Source organism: Armigeres subalbatus, chromosome 3 (assembly GCF_024139115.2).
Source record: "Armigeres subalbatus isolate Guangzhou_Male chromosome 3, GZ_Asu_2, whole genome shotgun sequence".
Taxonomy (NCBI): domain Eukaryota; kingdom Metazoa; phylum Arthropoda; class Insecta; order Diptera; family Culicidae; genus Armigeres; species Armigeres subalbatus.
The window spans coordinates 252,293,267-252,309,733 of NC_085141.1; the positions used below are offsets into that span (position 1 = coordinate 252,293,267).

Here is a 16,467-nt window from a genome sequence, read left to right on the forward strand (position 1 = left end):
GGTTACCCGACTTGTCAATATCCCCAACTCAGCCATCTTGGATTTTTGTATGGAATTTATGCTCGTTTGTTTACGTTTTGCACTGAAAATGTATGCGCGCTGGTTATAAGGCAATCCATAATACTATATCCACACTACGGTCTAATAACATGTTATTCGCGCTTTGGTGTTATTCGGCCAATAACATGTTATTCGAAGGTAATATTCCCATACAATTCTGACAGCCGAATAACACCTTTGAAAAACATGTTATTGCGAATAACATGATACAACTGATCGAATTTGCTGCTCGACTGAAGTCCGAAGGCCCTGCGCATGTTTTCTTGCATTCAAGTGGTTGGTCATTTCGCGTGTCCAATTGGATTATACGGCAATGTCATTTTTGATTTCCTTTTCGTTTTCTATCGGATTCTCCAATCAGCCGTGTAGAACGATGGACTGAAAATTGACAAGGTATACTTCATGATGGACTGTGGTATTTAATATTTAATATTTAATATTTAATATATTTTTTTAATAATTTATAAATATTTAATGTAAAATACTGAAAAAAATATAGAATATAAAATATTAAATATTAAATATTAAATATTAAATATTAAATATTAAATATTAAATATTAAATATTAAATATTCAATATTCAATATTCAATATTCAATATTAAATATTCAATATTCAATATTAAATATTAAATATTAAATATTAAATATTAAATATTAATATATTAAATATTAAATATTAAATATTAAATATTAAATATTAAATATTAAATATTAAATATTAAATATTAAATATTAAATATTAAATATTAAATATTAAATATTAAATATTAAATATTAAATATTAAATATTAAATATTAAATATTAAATAATAAATAATAAATATTAAATATTAAATAATAAATATAAAATATTAAATATTAAATTAAATATTAAATAATAAATATTAAATACTAAATATTAAATATTAAATATTAAATATGAAATATTAAATATTAAATATTAAATAATAAATATTAAATATTAAATATTAAATATTAAATTAAATATTAAATACTAAATATTAAATATTAAATATTAAATATTAAATATTAAATAATCAATATTAAAAATTAAATATTAAATAATAAATGTTAAATATTAAATATTAAATATTAAATATCGATTATATTACCAAGTAGCTGCTGACTTGCATTTTGAGTTCCTAACGATTTAGAAACGATTAGAAACGATTTAGAAATTGCCTGCAGAATGCACACGATAAGTCGTAATCGGTACTGGATTCCGCCGATCTAACTTTGGATTTCTCCCGATATTCAGAACACAGACAAACAGACGTAACACTACAGAAATTCCCATCGACTATGACTTCAACGCTCAATTTGAATTTGATCGATTGCGCGTTTCACAACTAGAGGCGCTAGCATCGAAACCCTTCGAGTTTGACATTTCACTCCAGCGCCTTCTGGTGACGATGTCATACGAAATATTGTTTCGTGTAACATGCTCGCAAGATGGTGATAGAGCAGTTGGATTTTTCTGAAAAATGTTCAAGCTGTTACGTCTGTTTGTCTGTGGTCAGAAGATCGTGTGCATCGAAGAGTTGTAGAAGTACTCCGGTGTTCGGGTGAACGACCCACATCGCGAAAGAATTGATCATATCGAAATTCCGGCCATACTTGAAAACCCGCCATTTTAACGTATTCCACAAGTGTTCGACTTCTCATAACTCATAATAAAAGTTAAATGGAATTAAATTGGGATTGCATTGAACCGGAGGTGTACAGGATCCGTAAGTAAGTATTGCACCCAAGTAACAAAGTTTGATGTGTCAGTCAAAAGTGCCAAATTTTTTTATGAAACGTTAGTCAACAATATTCTCCGTTCAAGTAGTGTTACCGCTAGGTAGAAATCCGAGTTTTTCGATTATAATCATGAAAATGTATTTTGTGGAAGAAAGAGAGAGATAGTCATAAATGACGCTATTTTCGTTTCAAATATTGACTTCGTAGACTTCTTTACGTAGTAAATTCAACATTCATACAAATAACCTAGTGTAGTTTGACTACTAGGTCATAATGATTTTAGTAGAGCTGTCTTGATCAACTTCACCCCAAACCAGATTACTCAAAAAATGTGTGATAATTTAATTTATTTTAATAAATGCGAACGCATTTCAGAAAACTAAAGTTGTTGATTATTGCAACGTATAGCAGTACATGTTTTAACTGAATGCGTAGGACTGCGAATCAAGAGTTAACAAGTTCAATTTTCGGTTCAGTCTAGTATGTTTTCGGGTGGGAAACAATCTCGTTTGCTTGGGCATAATGTATACATTGTACTTGACAAATAGGATACACATTTACGCAATGGCGGGCATAGAAAAGCTTTCAAATTATAACTGAGAAAATGGTGAAGGATACCAAGTTGAAAAGCGGGCCAGTTTACACTTGGAATGTAGACATATACAAGAAGAAGAAGAAGTAAATGCGTTTGAATATCTTTATTTCGGTCGAATCATTCTACTCTAGTATCTATTATAGTTAGTAGTACTCCACGATCCCTTCCTAGCGAAACGTAGTTCCGTCCCTGGCCTCGTTCACCTAAGTTGAGATATAAATGGAATGTGATGAATGGTTTTTGATGATTTCGGCAACTAATACCATCTCCTCTGATGATGATTACGTGCGATATCATCCTGCGTTGTTCAATTGTTATTTTATTATAAAAATTGGAAGTTACTTCGTACATCCTCTTGTGGGTGAAACGACGGTGGGTTTCTTACTCTTAAAACCAATTATAATACTATCACTACCGGCAACTTGTGGTCTTCCGATGACCTTTTGAGCAAAACTGGATCTACAAAATAGGTGCAGAATAATCAACCAACACTGACGACACTTCCCATTGGGTCCAAGGACTAGACGCATCTAAATACATAAAATTATTACCGTCAGCAACATTATTTCGAAAATTTAAAAAATATATTGCATAATAAACTGTTTCGGGCTTACCGCAATAAAAAGCCGTCGGTCGCTCCAAACGATAGTACTGAATATTTTTGGAATTTTCACCGTTGTTCGCGAGTTAGCTCGGGTTCCAAGAATCCTGTTTTCTCGCGCTGCGGTTGCTCCGTGAATTCCATTGTCACACTGTTTTGGTAATACAATTTTGTTTAACTTGAATTCACGTTGGCTCGTCTTGCAGCTGCTAAACATTATTTCTGAACAATCTTGACCTCCCAGGCTCCATTGATGCTTTCTGCCTGTGTAATATTTATGGAATCCTCGACTTCACATCCCGTTCACCGATGACGAAACCTAAGACTAACAATACACACCATTTTATATAGAAAGCAACATCAGTAAACAAGCTAATGAAATTACCTACTTGTAACCACAGTTCCTAGCCAATTTCCGATGGAAAAATGAGCAAAATAAAATTTAAACGAAGCACACAAATACTTCTGGCTTTTTATCGCACACTAATCATTATCAGTTTCATCCCATACTGAACTCAAGCCTTCTATGTTTGGTCCCCTTCTTGCAATTACGAAAAAAAGCAAATCAATAATAAATCTCATCACGGTTATTTTATTGCAAACCGAATAATTGTTTAATAATAATTGAATTCTAATTTGAAGAATCTCGCTGCATATTTGTAAACAAACAACAAACTGCTCGAAAAAATTTGGCGCTTGACACATGCTGTCAGCTGTCAAATAGTATTACCTAAAATGCTAGTGCGAACGGTTTTGTTATTCAGAAGTAACACCTTCGAATAACATGTTATTCAGCTGTAATCTGAACAAGGCATAAGACAGCTGCGAACAGCTGACTATTTTTGTTAACCTTGATTTTTTGACAGATTCTGACCGGACTGACAGAACAATTCAAAGGAAATTGTTAAGCGCGGTTTACACCAGAAGTGAGTTCCGTTCAACCGCATACACACTTTGTTTTGATTTCGATTGTCAGTCCCATCGCTGAATGTCTTCATGGATACCCTAATTCCCATCTACTGACGAAGTCGGATAACCTGTACATAAAAAAATCTTGGCTCTCATAATGAGTGATGAGTGATGAGAGAGAAGCCTTTTCCTCCGTGTCGGCACACTAGCGCCATATTTTGGTTGCGTTCGGTTGATGTTATCAACGATAATGCTGTTTTTGTTCAGTGTTTTGTTTAAAAACAAAGTCAACATCTTGGTCGCAACATTCAGCATTCCAAAAATTATTCAAATGATTTCAAATATGTTAAGTTTTCGTGAAAGATTACTAAAAAATTTAGAAAAAGTCGAAGATAGTAGTGAGTATTGCATTTCATCACCCGCCAATCATAACATACCATATTACTTTTTATTATTTTAAGATATTCGCCAACTGAATCCAGACAAAACGGATGACGAAATTGAGGATGTTCTTTTTCAACGATATCAAAATGAAATCAACTCTATTGGGAAGCTCAAGCGGTCGATTGAAAAATCCCACCAATCTGCGTCCTATCGTTTTATTCCGCAGTTCCATTTCGAGCTTCCTAGGAACACTGATGGGCTGGCTCAAAAGCTTCGAGAGGAAGCCAGAACGCTGTTCCTCCAGAAGCGCAGCAAAGAATTGTTGGACAACAACGAGTTGAAAATGCTTTGGAGTCTTCTGGAGAAGCACCATTCTCCGCCACTGATGGGCGAAGAGCAATACATTAACTATGAGAACTACTGTAAGGTGGCCACAATAGCTGGCGAAAAGTTTAAGCGCTATTTGACTGCTTCAACGTTTGCTCGGTTGTTAGTTTCCAGCAGCTATCCAGGAAAGATCAGTGTCATGTCCTTGTTCAACTATGCCATGCGAAAGGTTTGGCTGCAGCAAACGAGAATTGGACTATCCCTGTACGATTACACTGGACAAGGCTACTTGCACGAATCGGATTTGGAATCGTACATTTTGGAACTGATACCGACCTTTCCCCAGTTGGAAGGACTTGAGAAGTCGTTCCATAGTTTCTACGTCTGCACAACTGTTAGGAAATTTTTCTTTTTCCTTGATCCGCTGAGAACGGGGCGGATCCGGATACGAGATATATTGACGTGCAGTTTTCTTGACGATTTGTTGGAACTGCGGGATGAAGAAATTCCCAAGGATGCCCAAGAGATGAATTGGTTTTCAGCGCCATCGGCCTTGAGCGTCTACGGGCACTACTTGAACTTGGACAAGGATCATAATGGAATGCTCAGCAAAAAGGAACTGATTGGTTATGGATCTGGAACGCTTACACCTATCTTCCTAGATCGAGTGTTTGCCGAATGTTTAACATACGATGGCGAGATGGACTATAAAACATATTTGGATTTTGTTTTGGCCCTGGAGAATCGTTCCGAACCGCAAAGTTTGCATTATCTTTTCCGCATCCTGGACGTCGAGCACAAAGGCTATTTGACTGCATTTACTTTGAACTATTTTTTCAAAGGGATTCAAGATGAAATTTCCGCACATCGAGCGGAACCGGTCAACTTTGCCGACGTGAAGGACGAAATTTTCGACATGGTCAAACCAGCCGACCCCTCTAGAATCACCCTGAAAGATCTGATCAACAGTGGCCATGGGGAAACGGTCGTATCGATACTGATCGAGTTCCACAAGTTTTGGGCCTACGAGAATCGCGAAGTGATGGTCACCGACACCCAAACGAGCGAGGAAACTCACAACTTATGATATCAGGAGGTACTCCCGCATGCAGCGAATGAGTTTGACGATGAAATCGTGACATCTTTTTGAATCTCCATGTTTAAAATTTTGTAAAATGTTGAAAAAGTGCCTTTAAAAACATTTTGCTATGTTCAATATTTTAAACTGAGAAAGTTCGTGTATCAATCCGTAACAAATTCTATTCCTAAACCGGAAAATTGTAATCATGAGCAGTATGAACTAGGTAAAAGCGATAATTGGAAATCAACCAGGAATAAGATCTTCAAAGTCGGCCATTTACACCGCTCGGGGTGTAATAAACCTTTTGACCGAATAATGAATAAATCGCTTAATGCCAATGGTCAAACAGTGTATCGTGCACGTGTGCAACTAAAACTTTGTCTCAATTGTATATTGGAAATTGCCGATTAAAAGTGTTTTACGAAAGCGCGAAACATAGTAACAAATTTATTGACCCTCATATCAAAAGAATGAAAATTAGACGTACTCTCGTGAATGTCCGTTATAAAAGCTAACATGGGTGGGTCATCACATGAAACTCCTCCAGTATTTCCTGATGTCCGTTGCGATAAAAACACGTCTGTATACAAATAACAAAGTAAAAACATACCAATTTTATCAAACACCTCCACTCACTATTCTCCAACATCGCTCGATTCTCTTGCTACAGCTTCGGTTCCGTATGAGCTTTGAGTAGAAATCGTCCAGCGAGTCCGAAGTGGTCAGAACCAAAATACATATTGGGGATTGAGTAGATCTCACGAGCCTGCTTCACCGTTGGCAGTGCGTAAGTTGCAACCAGATTGAGGTTACTTTCGGTGAACTGCTTCTCATTCGTATTCTGGAACTTGGTGTAGAACAAATAGTCTACCGTGATCCACTGTCCCTGAAAGGTGCTCGCTTCTTGGTTTTCCTTGCCGATGTTGTGTCTGTAGGCGGAGGTAAACTTGAACCGATGTTTCAGAGCGCCCTGACTGAAGAACTGGTTGTTCTGTTCTCCGTCGGGACTCGGCGTTTGTGCCACGGTTCCTTTGCTGGAATGATGCAACTATAAGAAAAAGTTCATTATTAGATTTGTTTGTCATTTTGTTTTAAACTGTAGAAAAGACTTCACAAGAAATGCATAGAAAGATCGCATCGCAGTTTTAAAGTGATGTAATGCCAATTAATAGAAAGACGAAAAAGACCATGTTCTTCTTTCATTCTCTTCAGTAATTGACTACCTACTTCGTGATTGAATAAAACATTTTTATTTTTTTACCATTCCGTTTACTAAAGGCTCACTCGCCGCATTCAGCTTTACAGACCCGATGTTCATCTTCAACAATTTCCATCTGAGGAACTGATCCGTACAAACTTTTTGCCTTTCTCGTACAACAAAGTTGTACCGAAAAACTATCATTTCATTCCCAACTCGAACTTTTTATAGAATTCTCGCAGATCCATGATATTATATGACAATCGACTCAGTTTGTCGAGCTGAACAAATGTCTGTCTTTTTTATAGATGGATGAAGGCAAATCCTACCTCAGCTACGAGGCAGACCCTTTCACGTCTCCCATTTCCAAGGTGCGGCAGAAGTTGTCGGGGATTTATGCGCAGCGAGAGAAATAAAACACAACGTCTGTTGTCTGGAAGAAACACGTACGAACTAAGTCTTTATTTTTGCTGTTAGATACATGTGGTTGTGGTGGATGTGTGCTGTAAGCTACACTGAATCAAATATAATTCAACAAATGATTAACTGCTGGCACGTTGCTGGCACGGTTGTGCCAACATTCCTCCTCAACGTATAGAAGTTTAAATGACACCGAGTGCCTCACGGTGCCGCTCCAGCTTGATCCTGTCGAGTGGCGTGGTCATGATGTCCGCAACCATCTGATCCGTCGGTAGAAACGGAGATCAATGACCCGTTGGCGTAGATCTTTCGTAAACTCATGTTTTGTATCGATGTGTTTAGACCGGCGCTCCATACGGTCCGACTCCACCATTTTGATACAGGACTGATTGTCCTCCCACACGACTATGGGATCCGGGCTTTCCTCTGTAAAATCCTTCAGAAGCTTCTTCATCCACAGTAATTCCTGGCAGCCTTCTGATACGGCCACAAACTCGGGCGACGCAATTTTGTTTGCGCGTGGCCCTGCTCACTACGCCACCGCCGAACTTGATGACCTGACCGGAATTCGACTTCCGATCGCCTTCGTTTCCGGCCCAATCTGCATCGACGAAACATTCGAGACCTTCGGCGCCGCCACCCAGGTGCAAACGACAGTTCTTGGTACCTTTAAGATACCTCAGCATACGTTTAGCTTCTGACCAGTCGCGATCGGTAGGATTTGATACCTTCCTGCACAGTAGCGAAGTCCCGATGCAGATGTCCGGCCTGGTATTGACCGCGACATATAACAAACTGCCCACCAGCGAACGGTACGAAGAGTTCGTCGGCAGGGCTGTCTCCTCCTTTTGTTTTATATAGCCTGGGTCAAGCGGTATCTTCGACGGCTTAGCGTCTCCATGTCCGAACCTTCCGAGCAGCTTATCGATGTAGTTTCCTTGGCTCATGGTGTAGTGCCCGTCGACCTTTTCGATGTGGATTCACGTAAAGGCACGAGTCGGCCTTGCCAGGTTCGAAACCGATCTCCTTGAAAATGCCGTCGATTTTCGCATTTCAAACCCGCGCCAACTGTTTCAAGCCGTAGATACATCGCTTCAAGTGGCACACCAAATTGCCGTCCGATTGGAATCCCGGGGGCTGTTTCAGAAATTTATCTTCTTCGAGGTCGGCATAAAGGTAGGCGCACTTGATGTCCAGGTGTTTTGCCATCATGCCATCTCGACTGGCGATCGTTAGTAGCGTTCTGAGGGTTGTTTGTTTCACTACGGGTGCGAACACCTCGTCGTAGTCCGTACCATAGCGCTGTGTGAACCCTTGCGCTACCAGCCTTGCCTTGTGTCGCACTACTTGACCCGTCTCGTTCTCCTTCTCCTTGAACGTCCACTTACAGCCGATCGCTTTTCTTCCAGGAGGCAGTTGCACTAATTCCCAGGTCTGGTTCTCGGCGAGTGCGACAATCTCCTCCTCCATTGCTGCCAGCCAGACAGCCTTTTCGGGACGTTGGACCGCTTCCTCGTACGTTCTTGGTTCTTTCACAAAATGCTTCGTCACGCTAATCATCTCGTCGAATCGTTCCGGCGGGATACCTTTATTGACTCGTTCAGATATTCTGGGTTCACGTTCGCGGTCATCCTGATCGTTGGCTTCTTCAATACCGCGCACAGGATTAGCGTCACTGAAACCGTCAAAATCTGCTTCAGACTCCGCAGAACCAAACTCGCCGTCTTCGTCTTCTGCCGCTACAGATTCGCTACAGCTATCATTAGTGGCTGCCGAGCAATCGGGTTCTTGTTGTTGCACTTCACGTATCTCGACAACGGGCTCATTTTTCTCCAGGACCGAGTCAAACACTATTATCTCCTCCTGGCTGGAAACGGGGACCGGCTTCCCGATTGGTTTCTTCTTCTGCTTATGATCAACCTCGGCAGGCACTTCCGTAGCACTTTCGATGAACCGAACGTCACGACTCACTGTCACTTTTCTCGTAGACTTGTTCAGGAACCTGTAGGCTTTGTGCTCTAGCGAGTAGCCTACGAAGACGAGCTCCTTCGCAGCTGCCGTGAGCTTCTTCCGTTTTTCATTCGGTACATGAACCCACGCACTGCATCCGAACACTTTCAGGTTCTCGACGTCCGGTTTGGTTCCGTGCCACACCTCAAACGGTGATGACTTGACAGCCTTCGTCGGAAGTATGTTCTGGAGATACACAGAAGTGTTTAATGCCTCCGCCCAATAGCACTGCGGCAGATTGGAGTCGAACAGAAGGCATCGAACCATCTCGACGAGGTAGCGGTTTTTACGTTCTGCTACCCCGTTTTGCTGCGGGCTGTAGCCCGCCGTAAATTGCGGTTGTATTCCCTCCTTTCTGTAGACATCACGCAGCTTTTCTACGGTGTATTCTCCACCTTGATCCGAACGGATGATTTTCGGCTTCCGACCGAAGCAGTTCTGTGCTAGCGCCACGTACTCCCGGATTTTGGCTACCACCTCTGACTTGTGTTTCAGAAAGTACAGCACGCAGTATCGGGAGTGATCGTCGCTGACGGATGACACTTCGACCGGGCCGCACACATCGGTGTGCACCAGGTCCATCGTCGCTTTCGTGCTTGATGATTACTCCTTCGGGAATGGAGCGCGTGAGCTCTTCCCCTTCAAACAACAATCACATGGCTCGTCGATACCACACTCAAAAACTTTCAAACCGCTTACCAAGTCTTCTTTCTTCATCCGGATTATTGCCGTCAGGTCCCTGTGGCCGAACCGCCTGTGCCAGACGTGCTGGCAATCTTTGATGTGGTGGCTGCTGGCCGACAACACAACCTCTTCCGGTTGCTTTAGCTGGTACAGCCCACGCTTCAACGTTGCCATGGCTACCGTCGTCCCATCACGCAAGATTCGGCATCCACGAGCATCAAAAATCACTTCGGCATTCTTCTCCACTATTGCCGGCACCGATAACAAGTTTATGGCAAGACCAGGTGTGTAAAGCGCGACACATATGTTCATTTTTCTCGGAAGTCCATTTTCATCACAACACTCAATCGTGCCACACCCCTGGCCTTCCACTTTCGCAAATTTTCCGTCGGCGAGCGTTACGGATTTAATGTCACAACTTTTCAATTCACTGAAAAAGCTCCGATCGGCAACTGTGTGGCTCGTCCACTACCCACGGCTTCGAGCCGTAAGAATATTCACACGCGCCGGCAACGAAAGCGAACGAAACACAATCTTCCTTTTTCTTTTGTTGTTTTCGTTTAAGCTTCGGGTCGTCGTCCGAATCACGGGCGCGCTGCGGGCACTCAAACTGCTTATGACCCTCCTTTTTGCACCGGTGGCAAATTAGAGGCTTCTTCTTGCTATTTCGACTGTGTGTAGTGCTGACCTTCAGCACCGAACCACCGGATGATTCTTGGTGCTTTGCGACCTCGTCTAGCAGCTTCCGTTTGACGAGTTCGAGGATGAGCTCTGCGTCAGACCGGCTCTCTAGGGCGGTCGTCAATGTGTCGTAGGAACTCGGCAAACTCTAATTGTTGTCTCGCGTTCTTTAGCCTCTCAAACAAGTCCTCCATGGCAAAGAGGTGCTCCGCCATGTCTTCACCATCCACGAAACGTTTATCGCAAATCTGCTTCAAAAGCGAGACTTTTGAGGTTAGGGTTGCTGTTTCGTGGTGCTGCTGTATCGCGTCCCATGCTGCCTTTGCTGTCTTGGTCGCACGGATCAGCCCGTGCTGTTTATCCGAGACGAGAAGGCCGATGGTGGACCAAGCCTTGGAGTCCAGCGTATTCCAGGCGTCATCGGTTTCCCCTTGCTTCTTGACGCCGGGGTCGATGCACCGCCACAGATCCTCTCGAATGAGGAGCATTTTCACCTTGAATTTCCAGGTGGGATAATTGGAATTATTCAACTGTTGGATGTTGAACCGATTACCGTCCATTTCCGCGCGAAAACTTTCGAAACTTTACGAAAAACCGAACAAATTTCGCGAAAAACCAAGAAATCTAAAATGGCGTCAAATTTTCTTTTGTTCCTCCACTCTCTATCACGCACAGGCCCATAACCTGTCGAGGATTTATGCGCAGCGAGAAAAATAAAACACAACGTCTGTTGTCTGGAAGAAACACGTACGAACTGGGTGCGGCCAGAGTAGACGCGAAGTGCGAAGCGAAGCGAAGCGTCCATATACGATTTGACAGCTCCTTATTATTGATTGTTATTCCCTTGTGTGCAATTTTCGCGCGGCGTCGCGTAGACGCGTCTACTCTGGCAGGCACCTAAGTCTTTATTTTTACTGTTAGATACATGTGGTTGTGGTATGGATAAAAGATATTTTAGTTACCAGATAAAGATTGTCACTGTCGTCGCTGTCCGGAACATCTTTTGCTGGCGAGGATAGGGGATCTAAATGTCAATGAAGGAAAAATACATACGATTTGACAGTTAGGTACCACATATGTTTCGAACAGCAGAACAAAGGGAACCGAAGCGACAATCTTTATCTGGTAATTAAAATATCTTTTTGGTGGATGTGTGATGTAAGCTACACTGAATCAAATATAATTCAACAAATCTAGACCAACATTTGAAAAGGGCGTAACAGCCAAAATTTATTCCTTCTGGTTCTTTGTCTACATATATAGCTATATATGTAGACGAGGAATCAGAAGGAATAAATTTTGGCTGTTACGCCCTTTTCAAATGTTGGTCTAGAAATGATTACCTTTATTCGTTGCTGGCACGGTTGTACCAACAGAAGTATCAACCCCCTGACAATCCTATCATGCATAGTGGGACTTTCATGCCCCTAATTATGGGGTGCCGCCGAGGTATCTGGCCCCCGACACTCTTGTCAGAGCTAGCGAGACTACACTTACTCCGTCACTGACAGCCGAATCACACTATTACAACACTACTGCCTAAGCAGTCATACTGACCCTACTGACCACACGTACCATGCGAGGCTTACTTCAAGACAACATTTTCAAAACGACTTATCTGCTTTTGTAAACAAAGATTCAAACGATTTGACGAATCTGATAGCTCTCCCACGCAAACCAACACCATTAATAGGTAGCGGAATCCTTCCCCTACCTATTAATGGTGTTGGTTTGCGTGGGTGAGCTATCAGATTCGTCAAATCGTCGTTTGAATCTTTGTTTACAAAAGCAGATAAGTCGTTTTGAAAATGTTGTCTTGTGTGCTCGCCCATACATTCGATCCCTCACCACAGAGAAGAGACATACAAATTTTAGGCGCCACTACCCATACCCATGGGGTATGGCCCCCCGAATCAGTTCTTTATCATAACAGCTTGCAAAAAAAGTCTCTCGCGGCATGTTACATATATTTTTTTTTTTTTTTTTTTTTTTGAGGTTTACTGGCGGGACTCTGAATAGAGTAGAAACCTCTGCACCAGGCCTTTGATGATACCGTTGCATAATTCCTTTCGAAGCAGTTTGCCAGCCGTACACGGAACATGTCGTCCAAGAAGACGCTGTTGCAACTGAATCAGACGGAATTACGTTCATAAATAGTCAGACAGGTCTCATGCTAACTAAGATCGTTATAGTTTAAAGTAATTTTTGTCATTTTCTTGTCAGAGTCAAACTATTTTGTCAGTTTTTATGCTATTTAGACGTCTATTGTCATTGTACGCGCTCGAAATCGACCGAAGCAGTTTTTTCAACTCACAGGGAACATGTTGCCCAAGGCTTCATCGAAGAAGCTAAGTCGGAAGCGATTTTTTGTGAAGGATGAGAGAGTGTTCAGTCCCCGATTTATGAAAATGACAAGTCAATAAATTTGAAGCAGTTTTCCAGCCGTACAAGGATCATGTCGTCCATAAAGACACTGTTAAACTGGCTCAAAAGACATATTTAAAACTTTAATAGATATTCTCTCCCATTACCTCATCCTTAATCATATAGAATTTTTTAAATCTTTTGTTTATTTTGAGGCTCAATTGCCGAATCATATAGATTGGCCTGTACGATGTCATTTTTGTCTTTATAGTCAGAAGGTATGAAGTATGCGTTCCTTGAATTACTTTGTTTGCCTGGTTATTGGTTCATCCTGTGTCAATACTATCAAACACAATGTAAGTTATGTCTTGTAAAAAGTGGAAACTGTTCGTGCATTTAGTCTATTTTTTGTTATTCCTTTGTCAAGGTATTACTATTATTATGTTCTAATAAGTAGCTTGATCGTTTCCAAACTAACTGTCATTATCTATCATGTACTAATGATCAGTTATGAGTCAGCTATAGGATTCACTTTTCGGTGGCAAAGTAAAGCTTCATCACGCCTATTCCCTACTATTAGTAAAAATTATCGTGAATGAAGCCGGCATAAGATTGTTCATATACCATCATTATAATTTGCGGTATTTTTTATTATTGCTCTTCGAAGTGAGTCATAACAAAATAAAACTGGCACCACGTTCCTAGTTTTGAAAAAACTTCTACTCAGTGAATCCAGCAGTCGATTCCCTACGAATGTCTTGAATACTTAGTTTTTTTTAAATAAATGCCTAGCTAGCTAAATGTAAGCGTGGCTACGAGTCATCGTCACATGGAACGCATCAGAAAAGTATTGCCGAAAAGAAGAGAACTCACATCATTATCACTGATGAAAAAGGCCTCTGCATGACTGCACTACCATTCAAGGCTCCAAGACACGAGATCCGTTGGATCACATGCAAATGCCGTAAATTAGTGCGTCAATGCCAGATATGTAACGCGGCACCAAATAAAAATAGTCAACATGTGATACCACCACGACAGGATATGCCTTTGGTTGCCATATCAGTGCTAATGGCGTAAGCCGACCCACCGCGGCAAGGTAACATATCCGAGGGGAAGGAAGTCTCTCACGGCATGTTACATATTGTACCTAAATGTATACAGAGATGATAAGTGAGAGATTTTTCATTCTTTTTTTGGGTTCAAACCCTGGTGGTGGCATTATTTCCTATTCCGTCTGAAATCGGTATTACTAATCAACATGCATCCAAATAACTTTCCCTAATAGAAAACTTCAATCATTCTAACTAGAAAAAACTTCAATCAGCTGAAATGCAAAATTTTAAGAAGAAATCGAGACTTTTGTCCTCAAGCACGCCCATTCTGTATGAAAATCTATGCTTGGCATTATAATTATTTGCAGCAGTATACAGATGCGATCCTTCTACAACCAATGTCACAATATACATACCCGAGTATTTTTCGCCTCATCCTGTTCCATTCTGTCCAAGTGACTTTCGTGTCGACAGTCGTCTGTAATGCCCAGTCTCTGTGGAAGCAGCTTCTTTCCAAAGGCCGATCCACAAGAAATCGGTTCCAATGTATTGGATGAAAGATGTTCATATTGTAGGAATCCCGTCGTTAGAAGCACATATGGCGCGGTGTACGGCTGAAGATTGAAATCCCCGCACAGTATAACTGACGCATACTTGGGCGTTCCATTCTCCATTCGACCAAGAAAGGCTAACCGATCCAATTCGGCCAATAGCACCTGCACCTGCGCCAATCGAATATCCTGTCGGCGGGGATTGTACAGAAGGTGTGTGGTCGCCACCACTAGGCATTGATTTGGGTTTGATTTCACGCGAAATTTCGCTATGATGGCCACATTTTCGCGGTTTAATCTCTTGAAATAAAAAAAAAAGTTATTGTTTAATACTAATAACAACTAAATTGAGTCACCTTAACGCCAGGCTGATAGTACTCGACGTCGTGATAGTCCATCAGCTCAAACAAATCCCGCCGATAGTAGATCGCGCACCCGTCTGTCTTGTCGCCAGTTCGCTTCTTAAAGATCATTTCGTACTTAAAGTTTGCCAATCCACTGCTAAACTGATCTTTATGGTTGTCTTGCAGTTCCTGCAGGCAAAGAATATCCGGTCGGACCATGTTGATCTCGGAAAGCAATCGATCGTACCGGTGGGGCCACGAAAGCGTCACCTGGTCGTGCCGGTCATACAAATCCTCGTGCATTTCCAGCAGCTCCTGGGCCAATATGTTGTAGCACATAAGGGTAAACTGAAAATCCTCCGGGCTGCGACGAGGAGCCGACTGAAGTTTCACCCACTTGCGACACGTTTCGGACATTCTTTTCTGTCGGGCGTAACGTTGAAAAATTTTGCCAACCGGACTGTTCGCTACCGGTGATTCCAGGCAAGACTGATTCAGTGATGTGCTCGAGCGGGACATACGCTGGAACGCCCCACGCTGTTGCTGCTTGGATCGAACAACAACAAACGGAATGCACGGCGGTTGCAAAAGTGACGAACCAGTGAAGGGATATCTGAGCAGACGTGTCATGAAACTTGAAGAGATGAAATCCTTCGGTTATACATGTTATATAATACCAAAGGATAAGATTGATCGAGCTAATGCTAAATAACATCCGAAACCTTTTTTGTTTACCTTTTTCGAGGAGTGCAGCAATCTTCTGATTTCACTGTAAAGTTGCCAATCAGTTCACAGCTACAGCCGAATTTTGATGTGAATATATTGTTTTAAAAATACTCGTCTATAATTTCCATGAGATCTTGCACCTTAAATTAATTTTTACAAGTTTTAAGTGTTTATATACATAAAAGACAATCATTTGCGAAAAACTCGCGAAAGACACAAGTCCCGAAGGTACTAAATACTGTCAGTTTGTTTTTGTCATCAGCTGAGATCGAGATGCTGGCAGTTCGTACAGCTTACACACGCTTGAGTGTTTTAACCGTTAACGTTCACCGAAATGTATTTATTATTTAATTTAATTTAATTTCATTATTTATTTATTTATTTAATATTAAAATGATTTTAAATTCTCAGATTTAAAAACAAAGCTGTCAGGAGTGTTTTGGCGGTTTTGGTAAAAAGAATTTATTTTTTTACAAACAAAAGGATAACTCGGGACAGCTTTGCGATTTGGGCGTAACTTTTTTTGTAAACAAACATTGGAAGGCGAATTCCTGCTAAAACAAGCATTTCATGAGGAAACCACGGTAAAGATCCGACAGATTGGGCTTTCCTCTACCAGATAAGGGAATTAGTTTAGGATGAAAACGCTTGCATTCTCCGTAATCCATAAAGCAATGTTTGTTTACAAAATAAGTTACGCCCAAATTGCAAATCAGTCCCGAACTCACTTG

General features: G+C 41.1%; 2 protein-coding genes and 1 long non-coding RNA gene across 5 annotated transcripts; 1 reads left to right on the forward strand and 2 right to left on the reverse strand.

The window, feature by feature from the left end:
* Positions 1-2,512: 2,512 nt before the first annotated feature.
* LOC134223551 (uncharacterized) lies at positions 2,513-4,049 on the reverse strand. The gene is made up of 4 exons (XR_009982614.1): positions 3,392-4,049; positions 3,016-3,327; positions 2,665-2,931; positions 2,513-2,604 (listed from the first exon to the last, which is right to left on the reverse strand). It is a non-coding gene; the product is annotated as an uncharacterized LOC134223551 (long non-coding RNA).
* A 100-nt stretch (positions 4,050-4,149) lies between these two features.
* Positions 4,150-6,149, forward strand: LOC134223548 (serine/threonine-protein phosphatase 2A regulatory subunit B'' subunit gamma-like). The gene is made up of 2 exons (XM_062702723.1): positions 4,150-4,309; positions 4,373-6,149. Exons 1-2 carry the CDS (start codon positions 4,162-4,164, stop codon positions 5,707-5,709), a joined length of 1,485 nt encoding a protein of 494 aa, XP_062558707.1. The 5' UTR covers positions 4,150-4,161; the 3' UTR covers positions 5,710-6,149.
* A 113-nt stretch (positions 6,150-6,262) lies between these two features.
* LOC134223549 (protein angel homolog 2) lies at positions 6,263-15,968 on the reverse strand. 3 transcript variants are annotated; one of them, XM_062702726.1, is made up of 4 exons: positions 15,746-15,968; positions 15,023-15,623; positions 14,532-14,966; positions 6,263-6,751 (listed from the first exon to the last, which is right to left on the reverse strand). In XM_062702726.1, exons 2-4 carry the CDS (start codon positions 15,527-15,529, stop codon positions 6,368-6,370), a joined length of 1,326 nt encoding a protein of 441 aa, XP_062558710.1. In that variant the 5' UTR covers positions 15,530-15,623; positions 15,746-15,968; the 3' UTR covers positions 6,263-6,367. The 3 variants fall into 3 exon arrangements, with proteins under 3 accessions (XP_062558710.1, XP_062558708.1, XP_062558709.1); XM_062702724.1 differs by having other exon boundaries at positions 15,023-15,644; XM_062702725.1 differs by having other exon boundaries at positions 15,023-15,661.
* Positions 15,969-16,467: the final 499 nt, after the last annotated feature.